The 15,424-nt window shown below is 45.4% G+C and overlaps 1 protein-coding gene across 2 annotated transcripts; it reads right to left on the reverse strand.

Moving 5' to 3' along the window:
• Positions 1-1,720: 1,720 nt before the first annotated feature.
• LOC139912317 (uncharacterized) lies at positions 1,721-14,828 on the reverse strand. Of its 2 annotated transcripts, XM_078286918.1 has the most exons (6): positions 14,780-14,828; positions 13,122-13,421; positions 9,145-9,237; positions 2,364-2,477; positions 2,147-2,257; positions 1,721-2,033 (listed from the first exon to the last, which is right to left on the reverse strand). In XM_078286918.1, exons 1-6 carry the CDS (start codon positions 14,823-14,825, stop codon positions 1,954-1,956), a joined length of 744 nt encoding a protein of 247 aa, XP_078143044.1. In that variant the 5' UTR covers positions 14,826-14,828; the 3' UTR covers positions 1,721-1,953. The 2 variants fall into 2 exon arrangements, with proteins under 2 accessions (XP_078143044.1, XP_078143046.1); XM_078286920.1 differs by lacking the exon at positions 9,145-9,237.
• Between the last annotated feature and the right edge of the window lie 596 nt (positions 14,829-15,424).

Raw genomic sequence — 15,424 nt, forward strand, 5'->3', positions numbered from 1 at the left:
ACAGTGAAACACATGTACAGCAGTTAAACAGCAGAACCAGTCAGTATTAAAAGGACCTAGAGGGGTAACTAACGATATTGATAAAAAAAAATCTAACTGCGAATATTTACTTTACTTTATTTATACAGCACCTTTTAAAACCAAGGTTACAAAGTGCTTCACAAGAAAAAATAAAAATAAAAACATAGGATCACATAAACAAAAACAGAAAATCAGACACAATTTTGAGACAACATAACAGCAAAAATAACGGCTTCAAGAGCCACTTAAAGCAAGGGAATAAAAGTAGGTCTTAAGACGTTTTTTAAAAATGATCAGTGAGTGAGACGGTCTGATATCTGGAGGAAGACCGTCCCCCTTCAGTTTAAGCCCGGCCCTTGGGAACCAGCAGCCTGGTTAGAGGACCTAAGAGACCTTGCATTATTATAGGGGCGCAACAATTCTGAGATATATTCTGGGGCTCCACCATGTACTGCCTGGAAAGTAATGACAAGAATTTTAAAATGAATCCTGAACTTTACAGGCAGCCAATGCAGAGAGGCGCAGTCATGTGCTCCCTGCGGTTTGTCCCAGTGAGAAGACGGGCCGCTGCATTTTGGACCAATCGCAGACGAGCCTCAGCTCCTTGACTGAGGCATGTAAATGAGGCATTACAGCAGTTCAACCGTGATGACATAAAGCATGGATAACTTTCTCAGTGTCCTGGAAAGACAGGACATGTCTGATTTTGGCTATATTTCTTAACTGAAAAAAGCAGGATTGAACAAGCTTCTTGGTATTTTTTGAAGAGGATTTGATGTTGGATCCCAGGGGACCAAGAGCTTCCTCTATAATTCCAGAGACATTATCAGGACCAATAACAAGAACTTCTGTTTTTTCTTCATTAAGCTTATAAAAATTGGGAGACTTCCAGTCCTTGATGGCTACAAAACACTCAGTTAGATTGGCTAATCTACTGAAATCATTTCGTTTCACCGACAGGTACAGCTGCGTGTCGTCAGCATAAAAATGAAAAGAAACATTAAAATACTGGATTAAATGACCCAGGGGAAGCATAAACAGCGAAAACAAAATAGGGCCAAGAATGGATCCCTGAGGCACGCCACATGTAAGTGCAGCAGTTGAAGAGAGCTTATCACCAATAGACACAGAACATTTTCTACTTATATTCGATAAGTAAGACACAAACCAGTGTAGAGCCATCCCGGACACCCCAACCCAGTTCCTAAGCCTATTTATCAAGATGGCATGATCAATTGGATCAAAGGCTGCGCTAAGATCCAACAATACCAGAACAGAGACCTCGCCAGAGTCAGCATGCATTAGAATATTCCATTCATATCAAGTTTTCTTGTCATCAGTTTTTTAGAACTTTAAAATTGTTTAAAGGAAAGTGATTTAGTTAAAATAAATAGATGAGTGAGCAGATTGAGTCTGATGAAAGTTTTTGATTCATGGACTGAAGATCACCTGCAGCTCTGAAACTCGCTTAGAAATTTAGAAAAAAGAAATTAACTGCAGCCTCTGAGATTTTGAAATTGCAGAAGTTCATATTGCGATTTTGATTTTCTTTAAATTAATTGTTCAGCTGTCAGAACCTGCTGATGGTTTGGTAAAGTTGGTTACGAAGGAGCCGCCATGTTGGAGGAACGACAGCAAGAGCAGAAGCTCCTCCTCCCTGATCAGAAACAGACTTTTACATTCTAGTCATTTAATAAAAAATAGTTTAATTTCACTGTTGTTTACATTCACACTGTATCAATTATTGACTTCATTATTATTTGCAGTCACATTCTGTCAGATATCTGAGCCAATGAGATCAATTATTATTATTATTATTATTATATTTATTATATTAATTCATATTATCATCATCAGCTGAACCCAACCAGCAACATCACAAGCAACCAGCAGTCAGGAGGTCAGAGGTCAGAGGTCAGCTCTGATTGGTCGTCACACGTAGATGCTGTCTGTGTCCACTGATGTCTGTCTTGTGATTGGTGTTGCCGTGGAAATGCCAGGAGCACAGATCACTAAGAGAGAGCACAACATGTTAGGGTGTGTGTGTGTGTGTGTGTGTGCATGCGCATATGTGTGTGTGTGTGTGTGTGTGTGTGTGCGTGTGCATATGTGTGTGTGTGTGTACCATAAGGAGACTCTGTTTCCTCCTCCCCTCCTTCTGTCTTCTTCTTCTCCTCCTCTTTCCTGTTGCCACGGTTACCGCGCATCGAAACATAGATATTTTCCCCCAATGGATCTGAAACATGAGATTAGATTATAATCTACTGTAACAGACAGATTGTAGTTTAGTGGAAACGTGTCAGTGTGTCAGAGCTCAGGCTGTTTCTGATTGGTTGCTGTACCTCCGGCCCGCCTCCTCTGACTCCTCCTCTTCCTCAGGACGAAGACAAAGATGAGGAAGGAGAACAGCAGCAGGAAGCTGCAGACCAGCAGCCAGACGACGACCAAGCCCTGATCTGCAGACAGACAGGCAGACAGACAGGCAGACAGACAGACAGACAGACAGACAGACAGACAGACAGACAGACAGACAGACAGACAGACAGCTGTTAGCCTATGACCATCTGAGGCCTATTTGTTAAACTCTTCAACCCTAGGCCTATTTCTCAGGCCTCCTGCCCCAAATGAATCAGGAATAGCTCCTCACTGTAAGGCCTGTATGCATTCCTGGTCTCCTTTGATAGGTAAGAAGCTAAGGAATATGAATCCAGTGTAAGTAAACCTATATCTATTACCATTCCAGAGTAAATGGAGATGCAATAAAGGAAAAAATAATATTTTCATCCTCGCCTAGTATATAATCTAAATTTAAAAGGCAATATCACTGTTATAACCAAGATCCCATAGATAATGATGCAACTGAATGTCTTCTCCTACTCCTTGACTACAACTGTAACTGTAAATTTGATGAAAATACACTAAAATACAACATTTATGATACAATTTATAAAGATATACTCAGGCGGTCTCCATGTTTTGGCCATGTTTACTGTTTACATGTTGACTGTTTACTGGGAATTTTACTTCAAAACACTATTTATTTCAATATAGCCATGTTACAAATAACATAAATCTCCCAAAAACATTGAAATAGTAATAAAAACAATGAATATTGATCAATATTCCATATTCATATATGGGCCACAGAGCTCCATTCTATACAGGCAGATTAATGGAGATCGCTGGGGTCTTTCCTCACACGTGACCTATCGTTGTTTTCAGCTCAATCAGAGGAACAGAATGGCATAAGGCTCATTGGTATCAGTACTTCGATACAGCCACCAGATGGCGACGAAAGCCTGAGCTCCCTCCATAGAGCTCCATAGAGTCTGGACCAAAATGGCTGGTGAGGAGAGCTGGAAGATTGCTGTCAGAAATAGTCTCAAACTTACGGTAGAAACGTGAGGAACTAAAATCTGCCGTTTTTGGCGAAAATAACATAAGCCTTGGTGAAATATTTTGGCAAGAACATAGATTTTTGTCAGTATGACTAAAATGTTAATTTTGACTGCTACTTTTCCCCAGAAATGGCGGACATGTACCGTTCCAATTCGTGGTGCGTTTAGGGTCATTGGAAAGCTCAGAATTTCTTGTTTCCAGCAATACCAAGCATGTTATTGTAGACTGACGAGAAAATTATCCCAGATCTTTTGATCACATCCCGCAAAATCTTAAATTTAAGTTGAATCAAAACTATGTAAAGCATTATCAAATAAATATTAAAGTGTCTAAGGGTGCTTTCACACTGCAAAGTCCGCTTAAAGTCCAAACCAGAGTTCACTAGGTTGTTACATTGTATCGGTCCGGTTCGTTTCACACCGACTATAATATCAAGCGGACCTATTGGACAGATATCTTGGTGGGAGTGAAAACAAGTCCAGATCCTGTCCAGGCCCACGGCGCCTGTGTTGCACTAGCTGCGGCCAAACTGATCCGTCGGAAAACGGACAGAATTACTGACGGATAGACGGCAGAAATACAGCAGCAGCTTCGCTCATAATGGAGCTGCTTCATAGAAACAAGTTAAATTCACTTGAACACATTGTTTTATCATTTTCCCCCACGTCTTGCGTAATCCCCTCACTGCCGACGATTCTCCGCTCGTCTTCCCGGTCTGGTGCCTCCTAATTTTCGGGAATTCTTCGCTCTTCTCTGGTGCTGCTGCTGGCCGACCCACAGTTTCCTCGTCTGGGTCGGTGTTGTCAGGGAGGGTGCTAGCTCTGCTAGCTCTGCTGGCTCTGCTGGCTCTGCTAGCTCTGGAGCTCCCTGGCTCTTCTGTCTCCCCACTTCATTGTTGTTTTGGTCAGTTGTTTTTGTGAAATATGTTGTTAGTTTTGGTGTCTCCTTGAGTATCTGTTCACATTTGGATTTCTTTAACAGTCGATTGTTTGGTTTCTGTGCCCCAGTCGTGTTCACGAGGTGCTGCTGGGTTCATGTTGGATGTTCATGGTGTCGACAGAGACGATCACGAGAAATGGTTCCAGGATTTTAAATGAATACAGGATATTAAAAGCCAAATTTTTCTATGATGATATTAAATAGACATATTAAGGCTAGTGATTATCATTACTGGCAAAAATAAATCCATTTAAAAAAAAAAAAAAAAAAAAATACAACTTGGTTGAGGCCCTAGGCTGCAGCCTGTGAAGCCTATGCATCTTAGACGGCCTTGGCTGTTGGTCTGGTCAGTGACCAGAAGACCGCAGGTTCAAACCCCAGACACCTGCTGCCCTGCAGCAAGGCACTGCTCCACTAGAAACCAGTAGAGACTGTGTTGTACTGGTCAGCTCCCAGTAGAAACCAGTAGAGACTGTGTTGTACTGGGTAGCTCCCAGTAGAAACCAGTAGAGACTGTGTTGTACTGTCAGCTCCCAGTAGAAACCAGTAGAGGATTTCCCTTCTGCAGACTGTAACTTCCGACACGGGCCAGTCTCCCCGCGCAGGATCGGGTGGAGCGACGCGGGCTCGCTCTCCTGAAAAAGACGCGTTCGTGCTCGCATGGCGCACACGCGAGACGAGCGTGTGGCGTGGTGAGTGCCGCGGAGAGGCGGTGCGAGTCAGCATGCGGCTGCCGCCTCCCGTGTAAAAAGACCTTAAAAGTTCCTGAGTTCCTCTTTAGAACAGAGAACGTTGTTAGCTGTGATCTTTTCCATGTGATTCTAACAGGAGAGAGGTCAGAGTTCAAACTAGATTCTTTTCACTGGAAACATTAGAAACGACAAAATAAAGTGCAGAAACAAAGTAAAGTCAGATTCCTCTTCTCACTGTGAATGGATCCACAGTTTGTCAGTTTCTGTTGCTGATGGAGAGACACAATCTGTTCTGTGATGGATGAGATTTAAAATAACTGGGTCAGTTCTCCACCTGTCCAGCGGATCCGGACTCGCTCTCCCCTACTAACACAGAGTCGTTGCAGGAACGTCGCTGCAACATAATTTTTGCGACGTTATACGTTGCTGGAACGTCACATGTAACGTTGTAGCAACCTACTAAGTGAAATTCCAGAGTGTCATCGCCAGCACGTCATTTTAAACGTCGCCAGTACGTTGTCCCAATGTTTCCAGCACTTTTTGGAGATGCTGTGACAACGTCACTTTATATTGCTGGGATGTCACATGCAATGTTGTGTAGACTTTTCAGTTACATCCTTACATCCATGTCTTTCTCACCTACTGAAGTACTGTAACTCCTAATATAACCTTTATAACAAAATGAGGATAAACTACTAACATACTGTAACATTGTGACATAACGGGGAAACTGCAATAAATCATTTTTCCAGGTGTTAATCCAGCATTAATTTATGCAACAAATTCTTTGTCAATACAAAATAAAGAAGAGCATTGGACACACTGCTCTTTTCAATCAACTGAATATGAATATGTTGAACTGAATATGTTGCTCTTTCCACAGCCTATTATGAAAAACCACCCTTACTTACACTAATAAACAAAAACATTGACTCAGTGTTTCTTAACTGATTCTCAAAATGTATTATAAACTAGGCATGGATAAGGTTTACATATAATGCAGAGGCAAAGCATGCATCTCAATCACATTTCCAGCCTATCGTGCAGACAGCGGGCGGTTACCGGTGGCTCTGCCGCACATGATCAGAATCAGAATCAGAATCAGAATCAGAATCAGAATCAGCTTTATTGGCCAAGTATGTACACATACAAGGAATTTGACTCCGGTTTTTTCGTTGCTCTCAATGTACTTACACAGAATAAATATACAGCTAAAAACAAGGACAACAAAATGAAAAGAGGTAAACCTAAACATCTAACTACTATGTACAAATATGCATATATATAAAAAAGTATTACAAAAAAAAAAAACAGATGATGATTGGGGAGGAGGAGCAGGAGGAAATCCTGGGCCTTTCACTTCTGCTTTCATGACGTAGGTGCTACAGGTTTATTGCACAGGGATAGTTTCTGTCACTGTGTGACTGATTAAGTGTTCATCAGAGTGATGGCCTGTGGGAAGAAACTGTTCTTGTGTCTGCTTGTTTTGGCGTACAGTGTTCTGTAGCGCCTCCCAGAGGGGAGGAGCTGGAACAGGTTGTGTCCAGGGTGTGATGGGTCTGCAGTGATCTTTCCTGCCCGTTTCCTGACTCTGGAGATGTATAAGTCCTGAATGGAGGGCAGGTTGGCACCAATGATTTTTCCTGCAGTCCCGACTGTCCTTTGTAGTCTGTTCCTGTCCTGTTTGGTGGCCGATCCAAACCAGACTGTGATGGATGTGCAGAGAACAGACCGGATTACTGCAGAGTAGAACTGGATCAGCAGCTCCTGAGGCAGGTTGAACTTCCTGAGCTGGCGTAGGACGTACATCCTCTGCTGGGCCTTTTTGATGAGTGTGTCTATGTTGGATGCCCACTTTAGGTCCTGGGAGATTGTGGATCCCAGAAACCTGAAGGTTTCCACAGCAGACACGGTGCTGTTGAGTATGGCGAGGGGGGGCAGTGTTGGGGGGCTCCTCCTGAAGTCCACTGTCCACTGGGGTCCAGCAGGCGGCCTGTGATGTCTTTCAGGACAGCACCAGTCTCTCAAAGGATTTCATGACCACAGACGTCAGGGCGACGGGCCTGTAGTCATTTAATCCTGTGATAGAGGGTTTCTTGGGGACCGGGATGATTGTGGAGTGTTTGAAGCAGGAGGGGACTTCACAGCTCCAGTGATCTGTTGAAGATCTGTGGAAAGATGGGGGCCAGCTGGTCAGCACAGACTTTCAGGCAGGAGGGTGACACGCCGTCTGGGCCTGGTGCCTTCCTGGTCTTCTGTCTCTGAAAGAGCTTACTCACATCCTCTTCACAGATCCTGAGTGCAGGTGGGGGGTCAGTGGGGAGGGGTGAGGGGGTGGCAGGGGGTGCAGATGGTTGTTTGATGTGGTCGGAGTGGGTGTGGGGCGTGAGGGGCTTATCAAACCTGCAGTAAAACACATTCAGGTCGTCGGCCAGTTGAAGGTTCTCCCCAGTGTGGGGGGATGGTCTCCTGTAGTTGGTGATTTCCTGCTGGCCTCTCCACACTGACGCCGGGTCGTTGGCTGAAAACCTGTTTTTCATCATTTCAGTGCAGCACCTCTTTGCTACTCTGATCTCTTTAGTCAGTGTGTTCCTGGCCTGGTTGTACAGGATTCTGTCCTCACTTCTGTAGGCCTAAACCAGGGTTTGTTGTTATTGTATGTGCAGAAGGTTTTAGTCGGCACACACATGTCCTCACAAAAACTGATGTAAGATGTCACAGTGTCAGTGAGATCGTCCAGGTCTGTAGCAGCAGCCAGTTTGTGGCTGAGGTTTGCTCTGTTAAAGTCCCCAAGAACAATGAGCAGGGAGTCTGGATGTTTATGCTCCATGTTGGATATCTGGTCAGCCAGGTGTTGTAATGCCTCACTAACACAGGCCTGAGGTGGGATGTAAACAGCAGCCAGAATAAAGGAGGAGAACTCCCCCGGTGAATAAAACGGTTTACAGTCTATGAAGATAGGCTCTAGGTGAGGGCTGCATGATTGATGTTGATGTTCTTGGTTTTTACTGGGACTCAGTCACAACAAATAGCTATGCATGCAACACTAGTCACTGTCATCTGCATTTCCAGTCTGTGGTTCCACTGCTCTTCATGCTGCATCAGCCTAAGGAATTAAATTTCAAAGAAAAATACATGGCACCATTATACAACTACCGTTACACAAAAAGCACTGCTTCAGCAACGATCATAGTAGGAAACTCAGCAGCAGCGGTGGCATTTATGAATGGGAGATAGGCCCAAAGGGCAGCCAAAGTTTAGTGTCTACCATAGACGTATTATTCTCATTCATACCATTATACAAAAAGCACTGCTTCAGCAACAGTCATAGGGAAACAGTGGCGGCGGCGTTTATGAATGAGAGATGTTGACATTTTATGAATGAAACATGGCTGTAAACGGCAGCCATGTTTGGGCAAAGGGCCTATTGTTTACCTTCGTAGTCCAATTCTCAAAAAAAAAAAAGCTTGTAATGCTTGTCAAGGTTCATCCTCTCTGTAATTGAAAACTGCTCCACCAAAAGAAAGATGTCTCTTGTTGAATATTTGGTATCGCAGTGAGGATGAAAATACTCCAGGTGTGTCTTCCATAGGCTATCATTCTTATTCATAAGCGCCGCTGCCATTATACAAAAAGCACTGCTTCAGCCCGTGTTAGCAAACGTTAACATTACCTGATCCATGTCAAAAGTGGCTAAACAGCCGAAAACGTTGCTTTAACTAAGACATTAAACTGACTAAAACTTTTGACCGCAATAAAAATGAGACATTTCCTTACCTTGAATGGTGCACAATCCAAGAACGAACAAAATCCAACAGGAACGAGGCTTCCAAACAAAGAAAAAATTCAGCAAGAATCGTTTTCAGAAGAAATCAAGCATGTCTGAGGCGTTTTTCAGTCAGTTATTAGCTACAGTAATTTGTAAATGGCGGACCCAACGGCGCTTGTCACGTACGTTACAGACGTTGTAAAACTACCTTAAAGTACCTGTTGCGTTGTTACATTTCAACGACGTTGCAGCAACATAACTGATAGTAACGTTGTAAGTGTAATGTTGCAGTAACGTCACAATTACGACGTTGCAGGGACATACTGTGTTTATAGGGCCCTTCCTCCACTGAGCAGTTCAGAAAGACTCGTCCGTCCAGAGAACAGGAAGCGCTCCGCACCAGCCAGGACGATGGATCTGACGAACAAACACCAACTACCATCAGTAAGACTAGAAGAGTAAAAACCATTAAGATACACAGTAGAATTTGAGGAATACAGAAGATATGGAAATGAAATCAGTCAAAAGTAAAGATATAAAGCCGGTCTGTAAGGTTTGTTTTTAGATGTGAAGCCCAGATGGCAGAGAGGCCCGGTGACCTTTGACCTTTGACCTAAACTTCAGACTGAACAGAAGAATAAAAACAACATCGTCTCTTCTTTCTGAGGAAACTGAACTGAAGTTTTAATGAATCTGATTTAAGGTTTTGTGCTGCAGCCTGAACTCACTACAGCGGGTTTAACACTGAAGGTTTAGTAGTAGAAGTAGAAGGTTTTAGTCTGCGTATCACACTGCGTCTTCTGGGGTAAATGAGCAACATCTTCTTCTCTGCTGAGTATTGTAGATATTTCTCTCCACCAAGCAGGTCATGTTTTCAACTGCGTCTGTCGTCTGTCTGTCAGCAGGATTTCTCTAAACATTGGGCATGGATTTGCACAAAACTTGGTATGCTGCTTGGTCTAAAGCAGGGGGATTCAACTAAAATTCAAGGTGGTCCAGTCACTAAAATTTCTTCCCATCAAAGGTCCGAAATATCGTAATGTCTAACTTGAGCTATGATTCTTTGGCCTATATGCAGTTGTTGTATGACTTTCTATCTAATAAAATAAACAATGTACATTTGGTTCATTGTGGTGTCATTAGACAGTCAGGAGGCATGAGGTCAGCAGAGTCAGTCGTCTAGTCAGTCACCATCTCGTGATCACATTAACACTCTTTCCACACAGCCCCCTCACGAACACCAGCCTAGGCAATTCAGAGCCGCCAGAGACACGCCAAGTCAACGTCAGTCCAACAGTCACACAGTCCACACGCTGACGATCCACTGTTGGACCCACCCCCAACACGAAAGCTAGTGAGAGCTCAAGACTCACCTGACGCCCAGACAGATCTGCACAGAGCAACTTGAGGTCACACACAGTCAGTCCGACAGAGACCTCCCTTCATGTCAAATTGAGGTCAGCAAGTCAGTCAGTCAGTCAGTCAGTGAGGCAGTCAGTCAGTCAGTCAGTCAGTCAGTCAGTCAGTCAGTCAGTCAGTGAGGCAGTCAGTCAGTCAGTCAGTCAGGCAGTCAGTCAGTCAGTCAGTTAGTCAGTCAGTCAGTCAGTCAGTCAGTCAGTCAGTCAGTCAGTGAGGCAGTCAGCAAGTCAGTCAGTCAGTCAGTCAGTCAGTCAGTCAGTGAGGCAGTCAGTCAGTCAGTCAGTCAGTCAGTCAGTGAGGCAGTCAGTCAGTCAGTCAGTCACTTAGTGAGATGATGCTTCGTCAGTTGGCCTCTAGAGGGCGTCTCTGACTGTGAGCTGCAGTGTTTCCATACAGAGGCACAAAATCAGAAGTTGCTCAGTGTGTATAAATGGATCTAAATGGATCTCTAATGGCCTGATGTGACATCACATCCTGTCTGTAGTGTGGAGATGTACAGACAGCAGACCAGCAGACTGAACTCAGTCAGAGTCTCCTGCTGTGAAAACAAAGTGAAACTTAACATCCACAGTCAGGAACAGATCTGCAGTCAGTAACTCTTCTTCTGCCCTGCAGACTTTAACGGTAGGTGACGTCATCTTGTGGTGTTTAAGTCACGTTAGTGGAGTTAGATCATGTAACTGTGGCAGTGCTGCAGGGAGAGACCTGAACACTGTGGGTCTGGACAGGATCTGTGCTCGTTCTTAACGCCACGGGTTCAGAACAAGACAGACGCGGGGAGAATGAAGGCATGTTGGTCTGTCCATTCATCCTCGAAAGCTTGATTTTCTGCATCTACTTTTTGTATTTTGGAGCGAGACATGCTGTCATCTCTCTCTGTGTAGCTTTGTCTCTCTCTCGCTCTCTCTGCATTTCCCTAGCGATCTCTCAACGCACCATAAACAATCACTTTGATTGGCTGAGTTCAGTGAAGTAGACGCATGTGATTGGTCTGTGACCTCCTAGCTCCACTGAGCTTTTACCGTATGAGCTGAAATAGCTGCGCCTGAGGTCTACAGCTGCGCCCGTGGAAAAAAACGCTCCGTCAATCTTATTCATTCTCATTAATTGATCAGAAATGGGTTGCGATCCGGCACTGCGCCCGGATCCGGCCCGGAGTCCACCAGTTAGTGATGCCTGATCTACATGATCCTATGAGAGCTGGTTATTCCTGTAACAGTGGAGGTAAGATCCAGCTGTCAGACCCCCCCCACCCTACTGAACCTGTCAGGAATCCAGCCGAGGTTCATTGATTTTCTCTTTTGCATATTCAGTTCATTTTGTGTTTGCCTTTTGCCTGTCTTGTTTTGTGCTCTGTGTGTCTGTGTCCAGTTCCCATACATCCATCCTGCTTCAGCTCCAGTGATTGGTTATCTGTTTCCCGCTCTTACCTGTTCCACCTTGTCTCCGCCTCCTCTGCATCATCTACCAGCCAATCTTCTGCCAGCCCGTCAAAGCACACCTGTCTCCACTTCTCGTTAGCTAGATGGTGTGTATATACCTGGTGTTGTCAGTTCGTCCCAGTGTTTTCTCCCGTGTGTCGTTCCAGCCTGTTTCCTGTTTCCTGTAGCCCGTAACTTGTTATGACCTTTTTACCTGCCTACTGGATTCTGTCTCAGCTCACTGTTTCTGTACTGTTGCCTGGCTTGATTTGGATTATCTGGTTCTGACTTGGATTTGGACTTTGGTTTTCAGCTCAGTAAAAACCCTTGAACTTTTACCCCTGCCTCTGCCTGGTGTGTTCCGCCTAACTACAAACCTGACAGAACCACACACACCCACAGCCACCCACACACACACACACACACACACACACACACACACACACACTTGTGGTATTTTTTATACTCTGGCCACAAAGCAAGTTTCCCATTGAACTGAAACTAAAGTTCAACCAGCTGAGCTTCCTGTGTCACTGTGTCACATGACTTTACCTCATTACATTATTATCATTATGTTGTTACTATTTAAGCATCAAACAATAAAAAAGACGAGTACTCCGGTTATTACACAGAGTAGAACGCATTTAAAATAATAACAATAATAAAAGTAGTGGTACTACTAGTAATAAATAGTAGTAGTAGTGGGTGTCCTCTAGTCCTCCTCCAGTCCCCCAGTTCTCCAGTCCTCCCAGTCTTCCCCGTCCCCCAGTCCTCCAGTCCTCCCAGTCCCCCAGTCCTCCAGTCCTCCCAGTCCTCCAGTCCTCCCAGTCCCCCAGTCCTTCAGTCCTCCCAGTCCCCCAGTCCTCCAGTCCTCCAGTCCTCCCAGTCCTCCAGTCCTCCCCGTCTCCCAGTCCTCCAGTCCTCCCAGTCCTCGAGTCCTCCCAGTCCTCCCAGTCCTCCAGTCCTCCTCCAGTCCTCCAGTCCCCCAGTCCTCCCCGTCCCCCAGTCCTCCAGTCCTCCCAGTCCTCGAGTCCTCCCAGTCCTCCCAGTCCTCTCAGTCCTCCTCCAGTCCTCCAGTCCCCCAGTCCTCCCCGTCCCCCAGTCCTCCAGTCCTCCTCCAGTCCTCCCAGTCCTCCAGTCCTCCTCCAGTCCTCCAGTCCCCCAGTCCTCCCCGTCCCCCAGTCCTCCCCGTCCCCCAGTCCTCCAGTCCTCCTCCAGTCCTCCCAGTCCTCCAGTCCTCCTCCAGTCCTCCAGTCCCCCAGTCCTCCAGTCCTCCTCCAGTCCTCCAGTCCCCCAGTCCTCCCCGTCCCCCAGTCCTCCAGTCCTCCCAGTCCTCGAGTCCTCCCAGTCCTCCCAGTCCTCCAGTCCTCCTCCAGTCCTCCAGTCCCCCAGTCCTCCCCGTCCCCCAGTCCTCGAGTCCTCCCAGTCCTCCCAGTCCCCCAGTCCTCCCAGTGGACTCACCCAGCACTGTGAGCAGGATGTGTGTGCGCAGCTGCAGCTTTCCAGTCGATTCGTCGAAAACCTCCAGACTGTAGTTCCCGCTGTCGGAGCGCTGCGCCGAGCTGAGCAGCAGCGACCCGTCCGGCTGCAGCCGGCAGCGACTCGTGAAGTCGTCGGTGACTCGGTTTTGGATGGTGACCGCCTTGTCACCGAGCTTCCACCTGAAATCATACTCCACCGCCTTCTTCTCCCCCAGGTCAAAGGTCAGCAGGACGGACTCGCCGCTTCGTACGAATATCCTGGTGGGTTCTGCAGAGGAAGCTGGGTCAGACAGCAGAGACAGGTTTAGACTCTGGTTTAGACTCTGGTTTAGACTCTGGTTTAGACTCTGGTTGAGACTCTGCTGTGTTTACATGCACACCGCTGATGTGATTAACACTCAGAGTGTGTGTGTGTGTGTGTGTGTGGGGGGGGGGGGGGGGGGGGGGGAGGGGGGTATTCGTATTTACATCCCCGCGAAACGCCATCTAGCATTAGCGAGTACGCCTTTGCGCATCAGCCAATCACACGGCTACGTTCACACTGCCAGGATTCATTAGTGACAACTGAATGTATGAATGAGAGAAGATGTTCCTCTGTCTGGTCAGACTGGGCGAGCGGAGTCACATGACCAGACTGTCTGCAGGGTAACAGGAGTCACTCCACTCCTCCCATCTCACGATGGCTGTAAAGAATTTCTGTAACCATAGCAACATCTACTTCAGACCAATATGGCGGCTCCCATCGCCTGTGTTTTCAGTTTACTGGACACCAGTAACACCAGTTACCAGAGGCGTCAATTTATCCATTTCCTGGATCTGTTTCTTCTCTCAGCTTCATGTTCAGAGTGTCTTCTTCTTCTCTGGTGTGTCGTCATAAATTTACACATTTGGTTTTTTTCTCAAACTAAATCTATTTAGTCTTTAATGGGCTCAGTTACTGCAAACTGACAAAAAACTGATGATTTATTAAACATTTTAAAAAGAGTCAAACTGTTGATGTGCGGTGAATCTGTGGTTAAACTTTATCCAAACACACACAGTTCAGTTTAATCCTGACACATGCAGTGTCGGGGTTTAGGGTTAGTAATCAGATTACTTTTTGTGGTAACGAATAACTTAACGTGTTAGTTTTGCAATTTCTGTAATCAGTTATTAGTTACTTTCTCAAAGTTACATTTCACTACTTTTATTTTTCTTTCAAATGGTTAAATGTTTAAATAGTGCAAATGAAAGAAGGCTGCAAATTACAGTAAAAATGAAAGTATAACGCTACATGATATCATTACAGGAAATATTCACATTACTTTGAACTGATGGAAGAAAAGAGTCAAAACATTATTGATAACTGTAAGTTTATCTGTCAGTCTGCTGGTTCAGAGTCCAGACCGGATCAGTCGGCTGGTTCTCTGTGAACCAGGTGCCTGAAAGACCTCCATGTTTTCTTCAGACAGCAGATTGTTACTGAGTGATGACATCAGCAGAAGGCAGATCTTAAAGGCCTGATTTTAAGTGGGAACATGAAAGTACTCTGAGCACTTTAATAAAGAATAACTTAGTAACGTAACAAAGTAAAGTAACTAGTTAGTTTCAGAGTAACTTCACATGCAGCGGTGAAACTGAGGTGAAGAGAAAACTGACCGTGAGTCTTCATCAGCAGGACCAGCAGAGCGCTGAGGACCAACATGGCTGCCGCGGTCCAGACTCTCCTCTCCTCCGAGCTTCTGCCGAGCTCGACTCTCTGCTGGCTCCGCCCCCTCAGCCGCCCGTCCAACCAGAGCGAGGCGTGAGAAAGTCTGGTCCACTTTCTGTTTGGAGGAGGAAACAGACAGTATCGGTGGTCTGTGTGGGTGTGTGGGTGTGTGAGTGTGTGTGTGTGTGTGTGTGTGAGTGTGTGTGTGTGTGTGTGTTGCGGTCCATCTGCCATGCTGTGAAGCAGAAAGTGTTTCACACTCAGATGAATGTTTATAGTTTTATTGTATTGTTTTGTCTTATTGAGTTCCAGTATGTTTGAATGAGTTCTACTATACTTCAATGAGTTCTATTATATTCTAATGAGTTCTGTGTTTGAATGAGTTCTAGTTTTAATGTTCCAGTATAAATGAGAACAGTATGAATAGCATTAGAGAAGCAGTTCAGCTGAGTTTATTTCTCATTGAACTCTTCAGGTTCAGTTTGTTTCTGTCAGACTGAACTTGACATCTGAAGGCTGCTGTGTTCCTGTCTCTCTGCTGCATTGCATTCTGGTCTCTCTCCTGCTGCTGCAGTGCATTCTGGTCTCTCTCC

Source organism: Centroberyx gerrardi, chromosome 11, assembly GCF_048128805.1.
Source record: "Centroberyx gerrardi isolate f3 chromosome 11, fCenGer3.hap1.cur.20231027, whole genome shotgun sequence".
Classification (NCBI taxonomy): domain Eukaryota; kingdom Metazoa; phylum Chordata; class Actinopteri; order Beryciformes; family Berycidae; genus Centroberyx; species Centroberyx gerrardi.

Coding starts and splice junctions, on each gene's coding strand:
- LOC139912317 (XM_078286918.1), bottom strand. CDS start 14,825: ATGTTGGTCCTCAGCGCTCTGCTGGTCCTGCTGATGAAGACTCACG. Junction 2,258..2,363: donor TCAGAGGAGGCGGGCCGGAG/GTACAGCAACCA, acceptor CTCATGTTTCAG/ATCCATTGGGGGAAAATATC. Junction 2,034..2,146: donor GGAAACAGAGTCTCCTTATG/GTACACACACAC, acceptor GCTCTCTCTTAG/TGATCTGTGCTCCTGGCATT.